Below are 20,176 nucleotides of genomic sequence, written 5' to 3' on the forward strand. Positions count from 1 at the left end.
CCTAGACCCTTCTTCAGAAAAAGGGTCTAGGCCCGAAACGTCAGCTTTCCTGCTCCTCTGATGCTGCTTGGCCTGCTGTGTTCATTCAGCTCTACACCTTGTTATCTCAGATTCTCCAGCATCTGCAATTCCTACTATCTCATGTAAACTACTGTGAAGTTTTAATGCAACTATTTTCCATTCTAAAATAGCACAGGAGGTCATACTTGTTTCTGACCAAATTACTTTAAACAAATGCTTTCACAGTCTATTGATAAAGGCCAGTGGACTTTGTTTTTACCTTTTTTTCATTGTTTGAACTAAAACATTTCCAGATTAAGGATGTAAATCAATAGTGGAATAAAATCAAACCTTCAAATTTACATCTCATACATATATTTATATTTTGTTCTCCACATAGTCCCTTAACCAGAGGAAATATTGTGCTTTTCAAAATTGAAGGTCCAAAGCCTGCACAGCTGCAGAATCCAAAGGATGAAAGAGAGAGAAGACCAGAGAAAACCACAAAATAGTGGTTAGTTAATGTCAAACTCAGGCTTGAGTCCTTGAGGACATGGAAAGGTCAAAAAATAACTTCCATAGTCTGGACATCTTGTTGGAATAGATATAGAAGGATTGGGTGAATGGCCTCCTTCTATGCTGTATGCCTTTCTATAGAATCATAAAATAGTTACAGCACAGTGGGAGATCATGTTGCCAATCATGGCTGTGCTGCTATATGCAAGAGAAACACAGTTACTTACGCCCATTCTTCTGTTTTGTACCCTCCTCATTGCTTGGCAATTTTTTAATCTTTTCAGATAATTTCCCAATTCCTTTTGAAAGTCAGGATTGAATTATATGTTTCTGAAGCTCATTCCAGCTTGAGCAGAGTTAATGTTGAAATGATGTCTGCTTAAATGAACAAGTACCTGCCTGTATCTTCAAGCTCAGGTCACTACCACAGCTTGGGTAGAAAATCATTGCAGGATCATCCTTTAAAAATAGGAGTGTAGCAAATTCAAGATAGTGATTAGGACAGATGGCAGTGGCAGTGATTGTCAATTTGGGACCCTCTGCATGTTGATTTGAAAAAAAATAGTAACAAAACATTTGGCCTCTGTTGACATTCCTACTGGTTTGAAATTTTGGGGAGGGGGACTGTTTGGGGTGCACAGACTCTTCCTTGGGTTGTTTACTTTAAGGCTGCTTAGTACCGTCAGGAAGGCATATTTTAATTCTAATTATCAGAAAGCCATGGGACAGTGTGTACCTGAAATGTCCATTGGAGCTCCCAGTGGAGGCTCTTGGACAACAAAGGAAATCTAGATCCTTGATTCCATACAATAGTCAAGTTTGATAATCACAATGGCCATTCCTGTCCTCAGTCCATACAGAGGAATATCAACACCACATCATGACCATGAAGGTCAATCAAGAAACTGCTGCTGGGACTATTAAAGACTATTAAGACTGTATCTCCAAATGCCAGGCCCAATCAGCGGACCTATAGTCTTCCCAGCACAGCCAACAGAGATGGCCCCTGCTGAATTTGCAAAGAGAACGTGGCCATGCTGCTATGGTATCAACCACTGGTAATATCCCATGGTGTTGGGAATATGTTGAGGTTCCCTCCCTGTGCGTGCTGCCATCATTTTTTTCACCCTTCTCATTTTGTGATCAGTCTCCAAAAGGGCTAGATAAATTCAGCCCTAGGTTTTTGGTTACAGTGTTAATCCTCACTAGGGGAGCACGCTGGAAGTCAAGCATGCTATTCCTGGAATCATTGCAAAAGTTAAAGATTTTATAAAAACACTCAAAATTGTCCAATTTACAAGTCTTTTATACCCAGGTTGACAGAAAGCATGGACTAGGTTACTGGACTTAACAAGAACATAGAACAGTATAGCACAGGAACAAGCCCTTTGGCCCACCATGCCTGTGCCAACCATGATGCCATTCTAAACTAACTATGTGGTCCGTATCACTTTATTCCCTGCCTCTTCATGTGCCTGTCTAAATGCCTTTTAAATGTTGCTATCATTAACTACTTCTATTACCTCTCCTGACAGTGTGTTCCAGGCACCAATCACCCTCTTGTAAAAGACTAGAATCTGAAATGCACTGCCTGGGAGGGTAGCTGAGATGGGAAATCTCCAAACCTTTAAAAAATGCTTGGGTGAGCTCTTAAAATGTCATTAAAATGAAGCTACGGGCCAAATGCTTGCAAGTGGAACCAATGTAGATTTATAGTAGTTTTTATAAGTGCAAACTTGATGGGCTTTATGATTCTATGAATATATAACAACTGTTAATTATTGCGCTTCACGAAGCAGTTGTTTTGATCATTTTCTTTGTGCATCTTTGCATTCTTGTGAGAATTATCTTTTTATTTTGTGTTTTTAAAAGCTGGAGACTGAATAACAGCTGTTTTAAAATTCAGTATATGAAAAGGTAGCAACAGTTTTGAAAGCTTTACAGGTATTATATAAGCAACTGCTTGAACAACCAGTAATTGCTGAGTCACAGAAAATTTGGAGCTGAGGCGGGTGTACAGCTGCCGCTTTGGCTAGCAACAAGAAGTTGATTGGTCTATAGACGAATGATCAGTTATCGAAGACAGACCATTTTGCCTGCCAGCAGAATGTGATTGCTTCTCAGCTACAGCTAAAAGCTGGGGGTTCTGTTCCTGCTGCTGGAGTTGCATGTAAGACAATCTGTTTTTCTGAGTTTGCCTTTGTACAGGGGATGTCCATGGGATATTGCTATATTTGGAACAGTTAAGTGGTGATAGTTACTGTAAGTATTATTTGGCTAAGCACTTTACTAGCGCTCCAGCTAAACCAGTTCTTCTCTTTTTATTTTTCTTTTGTTGTATTTTAACTATAGCGTATGAATAAAGTGTGTTTTGCTTCAAATGCGGTAATTTGACGAGTCGAATTGTATCTGGAACACAACACTTATACTAACCTTTAAAACAAGATAAAGTTAGGGTCTAGCCTATCTTGTGAATATTTTGCAGGGGTTTGGTCTAGTCCATAACACTGGTATCTACAATCAAAACTCACTGTAAACTTGAAGTAAACCAGTATATCTTCTCTGCAACAGTTGTTATAAGCTGTTGCTTTTAACTGATAAGTCAATGACTTTATAAGGGAACTAGCCACCTTGTGTTTCTTATCAATCAATGGAAGTATCTGGAAAAGGACGACTGAAGCAATGTGCTAGCCAGCAGAAGAATCAAAAGGACCATCTCAGCAACATAGCTTGGGGACAAAGACTGTCATTCTCACTGTCGATCCTGTTTATCCTCTCTTCTTATCCTCTCTGTCCATTTGTCTGTTTGTGTGCGTAAGGGTGAGGTGGAAAATTTATAAGGTACACGAGTTTTCATTAGTAATGTTATATGCTGATGGTTTATAACTGTTTATCTATAGCTAGAGTCCAATTAATTATAATAAATAGTAATTCTCATATAGTACAGAAATCTAGTCTCTGCTTTCTATCAACCCGGGACTGATAGTCAGGTGAATTGCAAAACATTGCATACTTTATTAAAATCTTTACCTTTTTTGATGACTCCAGGAACAGCAGGGCTCAATTTCCAATGCATTACCTCAGTGAGTCATAACACTTTACTGTATTCATCCCTTTGAAATCCTGCCAGCCTCTTCACAATTGTACAGTAAGCTTGTCCAGAGCCCCCAGCCTCCAGTTCCAAAGGCTAATGTAGATAGGTTCAATACTATGACTGTGACAGCAATTTCAACTCCACACCCTATACACCTTAGTTTCTGTGGACTGACTCAACAGATTGACTGTGAGCCATTGCCTTGACCAACATGACCAATCAGCCCTGGGCAAGACAAGACGGCATTCCCTGACTGGTTGCTATATATCTCCCTGACTGCAATAGCCCTATCCCTAGATAGCCACTATGGAGCCAACGACTGGCTATTGGCCACTCTCTGGAGGGCAGAGACATTAAGGCCCTGACCAATACATCCCTTTCCCTGACAGTATGCCTGACTGTCGCAAAATCTATGGATCTGTATGTAGGCTGCACATGACTTACTGTGCAGGGATCCCCTGGTTGACAGGTGCTTCCATGGTCTTCATTGACAACTATTTCTCTGGAGTTGGATACATGACTGCCTGCTTGCTGTGCATATAGTGTGTTTGGCATGCTGGCACATTGTAGCAAGTGTGAGATTGACATAGCACCCTGCTGTGCAGCAAGATTTATACATCTTAGATTGAGGCCTGCTTGGCAGTGAGCCAAATTGTGAAACCCAAACTGGCCATCACTGAGCAGGTTATTGGTGAGCAGGTGCTGCTTGATAGCACAGGTGAAGACACCTGCCATCACTTTACTGATGACTGAGAGTAAACTGATAAGGTGGTAATTAGCTGGGTTGGATTTGCCCTGCTTTCTATGTACAGGATATACCTGGCCAACTTTCCACATTGTCAGGTGGATACCAGTGTTGTAACTGTACTGGGAGAGCTGGCTAGAAGAGCGGCAAGTTCTGAAGCACACATTTTCAGTACTATTGTCAGAATTTTGTCAAGGACTGCAGCCTTTGCAGTATCCAGTGTTTCCAACCATTTCTTTATCACATGAAATGAATCAAATTGCCTGAAGACTGGTATCTCTAATGCTGGGGATCACTGGAGGTGGCCAAGGTGGATCATCCACTCAACACTTCTGGGTAAAGATTGCTGCAAAAGATTCAGCCTTATTTTTGCACTGATGTGCTGGGCTCTTCCATCATTGAGGATGGGAATATTGTGGAGCCTCCTCAGTGAGTTGTTTGATCATCCACCACCATTCGTGGCAGGACTGCAGAGCTTAGATCTGACCCACTAATTGTGGGATCGCTTAGTTTTGTCTATCACTTGCTGCTCATGCTGTTTGGCATGCAAGTAGTCCTGTTTGGTGACTTCACCTGGTTGACACCTCATTTTGGGTATGCTTAATGTTGCTCTTGGCATGCCCTCCTGCACTCTCCATTGAACCAGGTTGATCCGCTGGCTTGTTGAGTGGGAAATATGCCAGGCCCTGAGGTTACAGGTTGTACTGGAGTACAATTCAGCTACTGTCAATGCCCACAGCACCTCTTGGATGTCTAGACTTGATTTGCTAGATCTGTTCGAAGTCTATCCCAATTAACACAGTGATAGTGCCACACAGTGGAGAGTATTGTAAATGTGAAGGCGAGACTTTGCCTGCACAAGGACTGTGCATTGGTCACTCTTACTGAAACTGTCATGGACAGATGCATCTGCAGCTGGCAGATTGGTAAGAATGATGTCAGTATGTTTTTTCCTCTTATTGGTTCTCTCACCACCTGCCACAGATCCAGTCTAGCAGCTGTGTCCTATACGACCCAACCCGCTCGTTCAGTAGTACTGCTGCCGAGCCATTCTTGGTGATGGACATTGAAATTCCCCACCCAGAGTACATTTTTTGCCCTTGCCATTCTCAGTGCTTCTTCTAAGTGTTGTTCAACATGGAAGAGTACCAATTCATCAGCTGAGGGAGGGCGGTGTGTGGTAATCAGCAGGAGGTTTCCTTGCCCATGTTGAACCTAACTACGAGATTTCATGGGGTCTGGAGTCAATGTTGAGGACTCCCAGGGCAACTGCCTCCCAGCTGTATACACTGTGCCACCACCTCTGCTAGGTCTGTCCTACCAGGGATGGTGATGGTAGCGTTATAGTTCTGAGTCATAGTTCTACGTGAATGATCCCTAAGAGATCAAGTGAACATCCCTGAGGTGCAGCCTATTCCAGCCTGTGAACTGGGCATCTGTTCCAGTGTGTGAAGTCACCCTGCCTTTCAATCAAAGTTGCTGTTGTATCCCACAATCTAAGAACAGTGTATTCATTAATTTCCCTTTCCCTACTGCAGGAAGTTACTTCTTCAAAGAACTCACGGTAAGTTAGTTAGACATGAATTCTCTTTCAGAAAATCATGTTGAGGCTGCCTGATTAACTTAAGCTTCTCTATATGCCTTGCCTTAAAGTGTTTCATAATTGCGTCCAGTAAAATTGGCTGGGTTTTTTTTCCTCTGGAGCATTGGAGGCTGAGGGGTGAACTTATAGAAGTTTATAAAATCACGAGGATCATGGATAGGGTGAATAGCCAAGGTCTTTTTCCTAGGGTGGGGATGTCCAAAATTGCAGACCATAGATTTAGGTCAGACAAGAAAGATTTAGAAAGGGCCTGAGGGGTAACTTTTTCATGCAGAGGGTGGAGTGTGTGTATGTAATGAGCTTCCAGAGGAAGTGGTAGAGGCGGGTTTAGAAGGATATGGACCAAATGCTTGTAGATGGCACTAGGTCAGAATGGGATGTCTGTCAGCGCCTTCGAGATGCACCAAAGGGTCCGTTTCCATGTTGTATGACTGTATGACTCTATGACTCTATCTTGCCTATGGCATGGAATTCCTTTGGACAAAACAGGGGGTAACGGAAAGAAGGAAACTGCAGGCCAGGCAACAATGGTTGGCTAAAATAGGACCTCTCATATATTACAGTTGATCTTTCTTTGCACCTTGTCTATGGCTGTAGCACTATATTCTACATTCTGTTCTATTATCCTGATATACTTATGCAACATATGATATGTCTGGATAACATGCAAAACAATACTTACACTATATCTTGGTACATGTTACAATAATAAATCAAATCAAAAGAACTTAGGTGGTGTCAAACTTAAAGAAAAAACACATGATTCATCTTTAAGTTTGATACAATTTCTAAGTTTTTGTTTAGTTAACCATAACTACCCGACTTTACTTTCCTGCTTTCTGTCTCCCTCTTGCTTTGACATCTAAGAAAATGAAAGCCAATGCATCAAGTCTTTCCCTCACCACTTCTTTTAAGATCTTTCAATGAAGTAAGCTGGCCCATCAGGTCTTGGGAACTTGTCATCCCATTAGCTCGAGCAATTTGTTCAGTACTACTTCCCTGATAGTTCTAATTTTCTACCTGTTCGATTCCTCTGCCATTTCCTTATTTTCCATAATTAATTCCATAGACTCACCTCCTATAGGACCACTATTCACTTTGTCAATGGTTTTAAAAACATCTACGGAAATTTGTATTATCTTATTTCATATTTTTGGCTAGCTCTCTCTTCTACTCTATTTCTTTCACTTCTTATAAATCTGAAATAACTGCTCAGAGGCCGGTATCCTGTAACCAAGTCACCCTTTATTTACATGTGCACAATACACATGCTCAGACCATCCAGCTCTAGCCAGTCCTTAGAATGAGGAATCAATATAGTGTGGACCTGGAGGAACACAGCAGGTCACATCAGAGGAGCAGGAAAATCGACATTTCGGGTTGAGACATCCTGACTCAAGACCTTTCCTGCTCCTCTGATGCTGCCTAACCTGCTGTGTTCCTCCAGCTACACACTGTATCAAATCTCAATTCCAGCGTCTCCAGTTCTTGCTATCTCTTAGAATCAGAAGACTCTCTGAATGTCCTATTCATATTTGTCAGTCAAGGCTCCCTGATTGGTGTTGTTTAACAACCCCAATCGAGGATCTCAGTCAATGAGATTCACCTGGCCGTCATTCCAATCAATACATCCCTCCCTCCCTAAGTCCAGGGATGTAGGCCTGTACAAGTTGCTGAAAATGCTGAGCAGGTGACCTTGGCTCCTTTGGTAGTCCTTAGACCTTCCTGAAAAACCTCTGGGTATCTATCTAGAACTTCACTCAGGTGACTACTCAAATCCAGCTGATTACAGGCCAGTGATCCTTATGTCAGTGGTAGGGAAATTATTGGAGAGGATTCTTTGAGACAGGATTTACTCCCACTTGGAAATAAGTGGGCGCATTAATGAGAGGCAACATGGTTTTGTGAAGGGGAGGTCGTATCTCAGTAACTTGGTTGAGTTTTTTGTGGCAGTGACAAAGATGATCGATGACAGTAGGGCAGTGGATGTTGTCTACATGGACTTCAGTAAGGCCTTTGACAAGGTCCCTCATGGCAGGCTGATATAGAAGGTAAAGTCACATGGGGTCAGAGGTGAGCTTGCAAGATGGATAAAAAACTGGCTTGATCATAGAAGACAGAGGGTAGCAGTGGAAGGGTGCATTTCTGAATAGAGGCCTATGACTAGTGGCATTCCTCAAGGATCACTGTTGGGACCTTTGCTATTTGTAATATATATAAATGATTTAGAGGAAAATGTAACTGGTCTGATCAGTAAATTTGCGGATGAAATGGTTGGTGGAATTGCAGATAGCGAGAAGGTCCGTCAAAGGATACAGCTGGATAAAGATCGGTTGGTGACCTGGGCAGAGAGAGTTTAATCTGGAAAAATGTGAGGTAATGCATTTCAGAAGGTCTAATCCAGATGGAAAATATACAGTAAATGGCAGAACCCTTAAGAGTACTGATAGGCAGAGGGATCTGGATGTACAGGTACACAGGTCACTGAAAGTGGCAACACAGGTAGAGAAGGTCATCAACAAGGCATACAGCATGCTTGCCTTCATTGGCTGGGGCATTGAGTTTAAAAATTGGCAGGTAATGTTGCAGCTTTATAGAACCTTAGTTAGGCCACATTTGGAGTATTGTGTTCAATTCTGGTTGTCACACTACCAGAAGGATGTGGAGGCTTTGGAGAGGATACAGAAAAGATTTACCAGGATGTTGCCTGGTTTGGAGGGCATTAGCTACAAGGAGAGATTGGAGAAGCTTGGGTTGTTCTCACTGGAACGACAGAAGTTGAGGGGCGACCTGATAGAGGTCTACAAGATTATGAAGGGCATGGACAGAATGGACAGTCAGAAGCTTTTTTCCAGGGTGGAAGAGTCAGTTATTAGGGGCCATAGGTTTAAGGTGCAAGGGAAAAGGTTTAAAGGTGATGTATGAGGCAAGTTTCTTTTACACAGAGGGTGGTGGATGACTGGAATTCACTGCCGGGGAAGGTAGTGGAAGCAGAAACGATAGTGACTTTTAAAAGGTGTCTTGACAAATACATGAATAGGATGGGAATAGAGGGATACGGTCCCTGGAAGGGTAGGGGGTTTTAGTTGTGATGTGCAGCACGTCGGTGCAGGTTTGGAGGGCCAAAGGGCCTGTTCCTGTGCTGTAATTTTCTTTGTTCCTGTTCTTTGCAACCATTTTCTAATCGCAAAATATTGAGCCAATCAAGGTGGAACTTCTCAACCAGTTCTACCCCATCAAGCTTGGGCCCAAGCCTTTTACCACAATCAATAGTAATGGCACGATCTGCTTCTCATAGGAGACCGGAACTGAAATCATACCCTTAATCTGCAACGGTTCCCTGGTACATTCTCAGTCTAGCCAAGATCTCGTGCAAACTTAAGGGTTGGAGTCCAGAGCAACTGTTTCTGTAACCACTGACACAGCTGCGCTGGTACCAGCCTTCATGAGAACCAGGTGACTATTTAACTAGGCATTTATTTTGATTGATTCTGATTTGGATGTTGCTGAGCCGAGCAGTTTAGCTGTTCCCAACCACACATAGGTGGACTTTCCAGGGTGTGCACTGTCCTGGGTGTCAACCTATGAGTTTTCTTACTCCAGTCAGGCTTTGTAGGACTCCTTTGCGGTCTTAAGTCTGCATACCGGCAGCAACTACAATGGCTTACCAGCCCAGATCCTGAAGAACTGTTTAGCCACTTGGTTGAGGCTCAGCTTTATTGTGGGGTTCTGATGTGGATTGGCTAGGGTACCTCTGCTCAGGACATGTCCTGTGTGAGGCTCTGTGATTGCTTAGACTCAAGTGGTGTTCCCCAAGCTCAGTCGAACAGGTAAGAGTGTCCACTTCCAGTGGGAAACCCTATAGCTCCCTTGCTCCATTTGCTGCATTTTCTAATGTTAAAGCCAATTGTAGTGCCTGTCTGAAGTCCAGTTGGGCTTCAGCTGTTAGGCACTTTTGCATGTTTACATCATTAATCCCACATATCAAATGGTCTCTAAGCATTTCATTCAGGTTAAACCAAAATCAATGCCAGTCATCTTAACCTCCCCAAAAATCCCGAAATAGATTCCCCCGTTTCTGGAACTGCCGAATAAAACTGATAGCACCTCAGAATTAGAGGAGGCTTAGGGTCATAATATTCCTTATATAAATCCATCAATTCTTGGAAGGTTTTAGTATCTGGTGCCTTAGGGAAAGTTAGGCTCCTAATAACCAATAATAAAATGCTGTGGGCCTGCGAACAGTCAGAAGGATTACTCATTTCTTTTTCTCTGCCCAGTGGCAGACAGCCTGTTGAGTCTGAGAGCTGTGTCAAGGACTCTTCACGTGTAAATAAAGGGTGACTTGGTGATAGGATACCAGCCTCTGTGGAGTTATTTCAGTGGCAGTGAGAGAAAAGCACTCCTGAAGAAACAGTTTCAACAACAGCTTCTTTTCTGCTGTTATTAGACTGATGAATGGACTCTCTAACTTCAAATAATGTTGATCTTGTTAATGTTGATCTTGCTTTGCACACCTCCTAGGCAGTGTAACCTGTATGCCTCACTCTGTCTACGCACCCTATGATCTGCTTCTACTGCTCGCAAACAAAGCTTTTCACTGTACTTAGGTACATGTGACTACAATAAATCAAATAAAATTACATCAAATTTGCTTGCAACAGTCATCTTTGAGTTGGGGTAAGCAATTCTGGCATCATGCTGTTATTTGGGAAGCTTGACTTGTTCGATCCTTCCATTAAAGATGTGTCTAGCATGTGGGAAAATGTTTTTTTTTCCGGTCAAACGACATTGGATAGATGAAAAGCAACAGGTAATTCTGCTGATAGCTTGTGGACCGCAGCTTTTTCAGTTACTAGGAGCCCAATTTTTCTGAGGCACCAGATACTAAAATCTTTCAAGAGTTTACAGATCTAGTGAAGGAATATTACAACTCGAAGTTTCCCCTAATTATGAGATGCTACTGGCTTTACTCAGCAATTCAAAAACCAGGGGAATTTGTGTTGGGATTTTTGACTAGATTGAGATGATTGGCAGAAGCATGTGACTTTGGTTTAACCCTTAATGAGATCCTGAGAGACCATTTGCTATGTGGGATTAATGAAGTAACCATGCAAAAGTGCCTATGAGCTGAAGCTCAGCTGGACATCAAACAGGCACTACAACTGGCTTTATCATTGGAAAATGTGGCAAGTGGAGCATACGAGTTGGAAAGTGTTCTGATAAAAGTGGTCATCCTTGCCAGTCTGACAGAGCTTGGAGAACACCCCTTAAGAGAAAGCAATTGAATAGCCTCACTCAGGACATGTCATGAATAAAGGGACTCCAACCCACAGCAAAACCCAAAAACAAAGCCAAGTCTCGGCCAATCGGTTAAAATTTTCTTCAGGATCCACACTGGCAAGCCATTGTATTTCCTGCCGGTATGTGTATTAGACAGCGAGACCGAAATTATGTAAGAGAACTCATAGGTTGGTATCTAGGAGATTGCACAACCTGGGAAGTCCACCTCCATTTCGTTTGGAACAGTTAAATTGCTTAGCAACATTCAACTCAGAACCAATTAAAGTAAATATCTGGTTAAATGGTCACCTGCTTCTAATGGAGCTCAATACTGCTGTGGTTGTTTCAGTGATCGCAGAACCAGTGTCGAACAAAATTTGCTCTGGACCCCACCCTTAAGTTTGCACAAGACCTCAGTTAGACTGAGAACCTATACCGGGTAACCCCTACAGGTTAAGGGTACGACTTTGGTTCCAGTCTCTTATGAGAGGCAGCTAGTTCTGTTAACAGTTTGTAATAAAAAGTTTGAGCCCAAGCTTGATGGAACAAAATTGTTTGAGAAAGATTCACCTAGATTGGCTCAATGCTTTTTGATTAGAAAATGGCTGCCTGAGTTAAGTCCTAATTAAATACCCAGATGTTTTTCAGGAATATCTAAGGACTATCAAAGGAGCCAAGGCCACCTTGCATGTTGACCAGGAAGCAATTCCATGATCCTGCAAGGCCTCCCAGTGCCATTTGCTTAACAGCCAAAACTAGAGACAGAAATCACAAGGATGGTAAGCGAACGAATTATGAAACCAGTCCAGTTTGAGGAATGTACAGCGCTGGTTGTACTGATTGTGAAGCTTGATAGGTCGGTCGCCTTTGTGCGAATTTTAAACAATCGGCAAACTGCTTTTCACAGCTGGATAAATACCCAATCCCTTGCATAGAGGATTTATACTGAAGCTGGCAGTGGGGCTGTCCTTCACAAAGCTGGACATGAGCCATGTGTACTTACAATTGTAGTTAGATGAGGATTCTCAAAATTATGCTACAATTAATACCCATAAGGGTTTGTACTAGATACAAGACTGCCTTTTGGGGGATTGTCATCCTGTGCAATTTTTCAACAGATGATGGAAAACATTTTACATGGTCTACCCCAGGTCGCCATTTATCTTGATGGCACGCAAATAATAGGGAAGACCAATAAGGAGCACTTAGAGAACTTGGACATAGTCCTTAGACTCTTCTCCCAAGCAGCACACACTTTAGAAGGGAAAAATGTGTGTTCCAGGCACCAAAAATGACCTACTTGTGATACACAGTTGATAAGATCAGGTTACACCCGTTGGAAGATAAAGTGAGGGTGATCAAAGGTGCCCCTGCTCCCACGCCTATACCAGATCTTATGTCTTTCCTTGGGCTGGTGAACTATTATGGAAAGTTCATGCATAACCTGGCCTCCATCTTAGCACCTTTGCATCAATTCTTAAAAATGGATCAGCCTTAGAAATGGTCACGTCGCCAAGCCACAGCTTTTAATGAAGTGAAGAAACAGCTGTAATGCTTTATTAAGTATTGACACGTTATGACCAATACGATGCCTCCCCGTATGGAATAGGGATAGCTTTAACTCACAGGTGGCCCAAAGGAGAGTGTGCACATCCAAGACTTTGGCTAATACAGTGTATGAATGTGCCCAGACAGAGAAAGAAGGTTTGGTGGTCATATTTGGAATCTGGAAGTTCTAATAAGACTTTACGGACGTGGAGTTATTTCAGGGTTCAAAAAGATTTACAAGGATGTTACCAAGACTGGAGGTTTTGAATTATAAAGAGAGTATGGATATGCTGGGACATTTTTTCCCTGGATTGTAGCAGACTGACCTTATAGAGGTTTATAAAATTATGACGGGCATTGATAAGGTGAATAGCCAAGATCTTTTCCCCAGGGTAGGGGAGCCCAAAACGAGACGACATAGGCTAAAGGTGAGAGGGGCAAGATTTACAAGGGACCTGAGGGGAAACTTTTTCACACAGAGGATGGTTGCATGTAAGAAATGAGCTGCCAGAGGAAGTGGTAGAGATTACAACATTTAAAAGACATTTGGACAGCTGCATGGATAGGAAAGGTTTAGAGGGATATGCGCCAAACGTAGGGAAATGGGACTAGTTCAGTTTACAAAACCTGATCGGCATGGACAAGTTAGGTTGAAGGGTCTATGACTCCATAAATTTGGAGTCTTTGGACTTCTTGCCTAGTGTTTGCTCTGAGTGGCTTCACAACGTGGCTGCCAGTTTGGAAAATGCCCCCTAAAAATTACATTTTTCAAAACAGTGGTCTCTTACCAGATTATCTAATGCATCCTAATGTTTGTTGCATATTGCAGCAACAAGATTGTCAGAACTCCAACCCTGGAGGTATCTCTCTCCTTATCCTCCTTCTGCAGTTCTGATCCTAACAAAAGGTGACAACTCAAGTAGTAAGTAGCATTGATCATGGAAAGGGAAAATAGTTGGTTCCCCGTAGCTCAATGGATAAAGGTGTCAGTTGTTGTCGCATCAGGCTATCCAGAGCAGGTTTAATCCTTACCCTCATCTACAATTCCCTGAATAGCCTTGTATCTTCTTCTGTCTTCAGTCTACTTTTTATGCCCTTCTCTAACCCCATCACATTCACTAAAAGTAGCAGATTCCATATGTTCTGTTCCTGTCCTCCTGAAGTACCTCAGCAAACTTAGTTGAAATTGAAATCTTTGCAAGTGCCAAATATCAACTAACCAATCTTAGATTGACAGGTATTTGTTAGGTGACAGTTCTTGAGAGTCATGGAACCAAATTAAAAAGATACAGATGGTGAGATACAATTAAATAGCAGCAATCTGCCTCAGGGAAGGTCTTCTGCTCATTTGTTTGCACACTATGGTCTTAATCTTTCTCCTTCCATTACTTGTAGGAGCCTCCCATTTTCAACTTCAATGATGAATACATTTTAGGAAAAGGATATATGAGGCAATTTCCCATTGTCTTCTTTACGTGTGCTTATAGAACATCATTGAATTTTGCTGATAAAACATGACCTAATTGAATGATAAAACAGGTTTGAGGGGCTACTGCTAAGTTAGAATTGGTTTAAACCTATTTGAGTCATAACATGTCACTTTTTGCTGAGGGCTTACAGTGAGAACAGAATTGAATGGAAATTCCCCTCTGCTGTCCATTCAAAAAAAAGGAGCAGATGATGGCCTAGTGGTATTATTGCTAGACTATTAATCCAGACACTCAGTTAGTATTCTCGGGAATCAGGTTTGAATTCTGCCACAGCAGATGGTGGAATTTGAATTCAATTTAAAAACATCTGGAATTAAGCATCTACCGATCACTATGAAATCATTGTCGATTGTCGGAAAAACCCATCTGGTTCAGTAATGTCCTTCAGGGAGTTAAATCTGCCATCTTCACCTGGTCTAGCCTACATGTGACCCCACACTCACAGCAGTGTGGTTGACTCTCAATTGCTCTCTGACATGGCCTAGCGAGCCATTCAGTTGTACCAATTGCTAGAAAGTCTCAAAGAAATGAAACCAGACGGATCACCTGGCATTGACCAAGGCATCAGAAAAGACAACGGCAGAAACAGCCCAGTTGACCCTGCAAAGTCATCCTCACCAACATCTGGGGGTTAGTGCGAAGATTGGGAGAGCTGTCTCACAGCCTAGTCAAGCAATAGCCTGATGTAGCAATACTCACAGAATTATACCTTACAGACAATGTCCCAGACACCGCCATCACCATCCCTGGACATGTCCTGTCTCGTTGGCAGGACAGACCCAGCAGAGGTGGCAACACAGTGGTATACGGTGGTATACAGTCAAGAGAGAGTTGCTATGGAAGTCCTCAATATTGACTCTGGACCCCGTGAAGGCTCATGACTTCAAGTTAAACATGGGCAAGGAAACCTCCTGCTGATTACCACGTACCATCCTCCCTCAGGTGATGAATTGGTACCCCTCCATGTTGAACAACACTTAAAGGAAACACTGAGGGTGGCAAGGGCACAAAATATACTCTCAGTGGCGTATTTCAATGTCTATCAACAAGAGTGGCTTGGCAGCACTGATCAAGCTGGTTGTGCCCTAATGCATATAGTTGCTAGACTGAGTCTGTGACAGATGGTGAGGGAACCAATGAAAGGGAACAATATATTTGATCTCATCCTTACCATAATGCCAGCTGCAGATGCATCTGTCCATGACAGTATCGGTAAGAGGTGACCACTGCATGGCCTTTGTGGAGATTAAGTCCTGCCTTCACATTGAGAATAACCTCCATTGTGTTGTGTGGCACTATCACCAATAAATGGGGCAGACTTTGCACAGATGTAGGAACTTAAGACTGGGCATCCATGAGGCGTTGTAGGCCATCAACAGCAGCAGAATTGTACTCCAGCACAATATGTAACTTCATGGCCTGGTATATTCCCCACTCAACCATTACCATCAAGCCATGGGATCAACCCTGGTTCAATGGAGAGTGCAGGAAGGCATGTCAGGAGCAGCACCAGGCATACCTGAAGATAAGGTGTCAATCTGGTGAAGCCACCAAACAGTACTATTTGCATTCCAAATAGCATAAGCAGAAGGGGATAGAGCTAAGTGATCTTACAACCAGCGGATCAGATCTAAGCTCTACAGTCCTGCCACATCCAGTCGTGAATGGTGGCGGACAACTAAACAACTCACTGGAGGAGGAGGCTGCACAAATATCCTCAATTATGGAAGAGCCCAGCACAACAGTACAAAAGGTAAGGCTGAATCTTTCACAGCAATCTTCAACCAGAAGTGCCGAATAAATGATTCATCTCGGCCTCCTCCAGTGGTCCCCAGCGTTAGAGATGCCAGTCTTCAGCCAATTCAATTCACTCCATGTGATATAAAGAAATGGTTGGAGATACTAGATACTGCAAAGGCTATGGGCCCTGACAACATTCCGGCAATAGTACTGAAGACTTGTGCTCCAGAAATTGCCGCTCCCCTGGCCATGCTGATCCAGTACAGGTATGACACTAGTATCTACCCGACAATGTGGAAAATTGCCTGTGTGTCCTGTATATAAAAGAGCAGAACAAATCAAACCCAGGCATTTACTGCCCCATCAGCTCACTGTCGATCATCAGTAAAGTGATGGAAGGTGTCATCAACAGTGCTATCAAGCAACATCTGTTCAGCGATAACTTGCTCAATGACGTCCAGTTTGGGTTCCGCCAGGGCCACTCAGCTCCTGACCTCATTACAGCCTTAGTCTAAACATGGACAATAGAGCTGAAATCCAGAGCTGAGCTGACAGTGACAGCCCTTGACATCAAGGCTGCATTTGACCGAGTGTGGCTTCAAGGAGCCCTTGCAAAACTGGAATCAGTGGGTATTGAGGGGCAAACCCTCCGGTGGTTGGAGTCATACCTGACACATAGGAAGATGGTTGTGGTTGTTGGAGATCAATCAACTCAGTTCCAGGACATGTCTGCAGGAGTTCCTCAGGGTAATGTCCTTGGCCCAACCATCTTCAGCTGCTTCGTCAATGACCATCTCTCCAACATAAGATCAGAAATGGGGATGTTCACCGATGATTGCACAAATGTTCAGCACCATTCGCAACTCCTCAGATACTGAAGCAATCCATGTTCAAATGCAACAAGATGTGGACAATATCCAGGTTTGGGCTAACATGTGGTAAGTAACATTCGTGCCACACAAATGCCAGGCAATGACTACCACAAATAAGAGACAATCTAACCACAGCCCCCTTTGCATTCAAAAGTGTTACCATCACTGAATCTCCAAACATCAACATCCTGGGGGTTATCATTGAACAGAAACTCAACCGGACTTACCAAATAAACACAGTGGCTACAAGAGCTGATCAGAAACTAGGAATACTGCAGCGAGTAACTCACCTCCTGGTTCCTTAAAGCCTGTCCACTATCTACAAGGCACAAGTCAGCAGTGTGATGGAATACTCCCCACTTGCCTGGATGAGTGCAGCCCCAACAACACTCAAGAAGCTTGACACCATCCAGCACAAAACAGCCCTCTTGAATGGCACTACATCAACAAGCATCCACTCCCTCCAGCAGTGAGGGGAGCAGCAGTGTGTACTATCTACAGGTTGAGCTGCAGAAACTCACCAAAGATCCTCTGATAGCACTTTCCAAACCCATGACCATTTCCATATAGAAAGACAAGGGCAGCAGATATTCGAGAACACCACCACCTTCAAGTTCCCCTGCAAGCTACTCACCATCCTAACTTAGAAATACATCGTCATTCGATATATCGCCACTGTCGCTGGGTCAAAATCCTGGAATTCTCTCCCTAATGGCTTTGTGGGTCAACCTACAGCAGGTAGACTGCAGTGTTTCAAGAAGGCAGCTCACCACCGCCTTCTCAAGGCAACTAGGGATGGGCAATAAATGCTGGCCAGCCAGCGACGCCCACGTCTCACAATCAAATAATAAAAAGTCCATGGTTTTTAGAAGAGTTATGCCACAGATTAGAACAAATTTGAGACTGCAGGTGCTACTGTAAAATAAACACTCAGCATTCCTGAATCTGTTCCTGTGGATTTACCATGTAACTCCCCCTTTTTCACTCTATTGTTATTCAGATAATCTGCCTTCCTGCTTTAGCTACCCATGTGGATAATCTCACGTTTATCATTATAGTGCTGCGTCTGCCATGTGTTTCTCCATTAACTTGTCCAAATCACACTGAAGCTTCTCTGCATCCTCCTCATAGCATACCCTCCACCCAGCTTTGTGTAATCTACAAACTTGGAGATATGACCCAGAGTTTCCTCATCTAAACAATTAATATATGTTGTGAATATCTGGGATCAAAGCACTGATTCCACTAATCATTGCTTGCCACTTGGCAAAAAAACCCATTTCTTCTTACTCTTTGCTACCTGTCTGCCAACTTGATCTCAATTCATTTCAGCAACATGGCACGGTAACATATCTGCTAACTCTGGGGCTACTTACTTAAATACTCTGTGATTAAGTACTCTGGGATTATATTTACTTGTAAAAATCATAACTAATTATGTAGTCATTTGTACCTCCCTTCATTCCTTGGCATTGTCTTTATTTCTTGATGTATATAAATGCTTCCTGTGTGCTGTTTATAATATTGTTCTGCAATGACATTCTAAAGGAAAGGTTGCTTTTCAATATGCAATTGACAGCTTAAGACCACAATAATATATACGATCACCAGATTCCTGGATTGATTGAAAGATGAATCATAGCATATTTGGCTGGCAGCAAGAGGGTAACTGACAATGATAGAGATAGACATAAATTGCGGTTGGTTTCTGGAATTCTATTCCTAGCAATGATCTCCATATTTAAGAAGATAATTGTATTGGACAAAGAACAGCAACAATTTATGAAATTGATCCCTGGGATGAGGGAAGCTGTCCAAAGATGAGAGACTAAGTAATTTTGGGTTATATTCTCTGAGTTTAGAAGAATGAGAGATGATCTCACTGAAATATACAAGATTTTGAAAGGACTTGAATAGGGTAGATGCTAATAGATTGTTTCTGTGGTTGAAGAATCTAAAACACTGGGGGCACAGTTTCAGGATAATAGAGTAATTATTTAGGACTGAGATAAGTAGAAGTCCCTTCACTCAGAGGATGTGAATCTTTGCCATTATCTTCTCTTACCCTCAATATGCTGAACTCAAGGTGGTAGTCATATTGAATATTGCCCATTATTTGTGAGGTTAATTGATGAGTTTTTTTTTACTCTGTATTGGTCAACAAAGCAAGAGTCATTGCTTAAATTTGCTTCCCTGACAAGTTTGGCTACCAACTGAAATCAAGTGTTGGCCTTGAGATCTTTCTAACCCCCAAGTGACCCAATGAAATGCCACACAATTATTTTTTAGTCCGTAGGAATCACAGTCATAGAATCCTTTTGGCACAGGGAGCTATAATGTACCATATATTCTGCACCAACATTTTAAGTACATCTATTTATTTATTCCTAAATCCTTATATTTTCTCCATATTGTTGGTTTTTTCCACAAATGCCTACCAATTTGTCTTTCAATATTTTTGTAGATTATGCTTCCACCCTAGTTCTGTTTGGTTAAAGCATTTCTCAGAATTCTCTCGTCAGCCTGTTATTGTAGTTCAGGCTACTGACAATACATTGCTTTTGATTGAAATTGATTTAAGTTTGATTGCTGTTCGTGTGAAATTGGGACAAACTCCTGGTTAGATATATAGTTGAGACATTGTGCAACTATTAAAGTTCCAACTACTTCAAATGCTCCTTCACTAACCAGGAAAGCAGTCCTCAACTAAACAAAAAAGATTAAAGATGAATTCCCCTCTGTTTATCCAATTATTTGGAGTCCCAGGTGAAGAAGGCAAATTTAAATTGAGAGCACGATGTGAGCAATAGTTATGGATTGGGGATAAACTAAATGCATTTACCAACTAAAACATATGAGGGACATTATACTTCAGTTTTAATATCTGCTTTGATGTTGATGAAAATTTAATGTGGAGAAGAAAAAATGTTGTTTGTTTTATATTAGATTGAGATGCCCAGAAAATTGTTAAAATTATCCAATTCTAAACTTAAAATGCATTTTAGTCACAGTCCAAATTGTCATGCAAAAGCTTTCAGTGAAAACGTGAATGGTCAGTCTCTATTTCTATTTATAGCTAAAACTCCATACTTCCAGCTGCTCGAAGATGTGGAGACGAATTCTGGGCAGGATGCAGCATTCCGTTGTATTGTACATGGACAAATAAATAAGGCACAAAGCCTTTCAATGCAGGTAAATAAGTCAGTTTTGCATTGATCAACTTCAATAACTAAAGTTTATCTTTGGCATCCCTTCAATCTCTAGACCAATTGTGGGTTACAGAGA

The 20,176-nt window shown here is 42.2% G+C and overlaps 1 protein-coding gene across 1 annotated transcript in view; it reads left to right on the top strand.

The window, feature by feature from the left end:
- The window catches only part of LOC109924299 (receptor-type tyrosine-protein phosphatase U-like), a 289,829-nt gene that overhangs the window by 7,590 nt on the left and 262,063 nt on the right, over window positions 1–20,176 (top strand). The window contains exon 3 of the mRNA XM_048612922.1: window positions 19,968–20,083. Coding sequence (XP_048468879.1) covers window positions 19,968–20,083 — 116 coding nt within the window. The remainder of the gene's footprint in view (window positions 1–19,967; window positions 20,084–20,176) is intronic.

Source organism: Rhincodon typus, chromosome 27 (assembly GCF_021869965.1).
Source record: "Rhincodon typus isolate 14 chromosome 27, sRhiTyp1.1, whole genome shotgun sequence".
Taxonomy (NCBI): Eukaryota; Metazoa; Chordata; class Chondrichthyes; order Orectolobiformes; family Rhincodontidae; genus Rhincodon; species Rhincodon typus.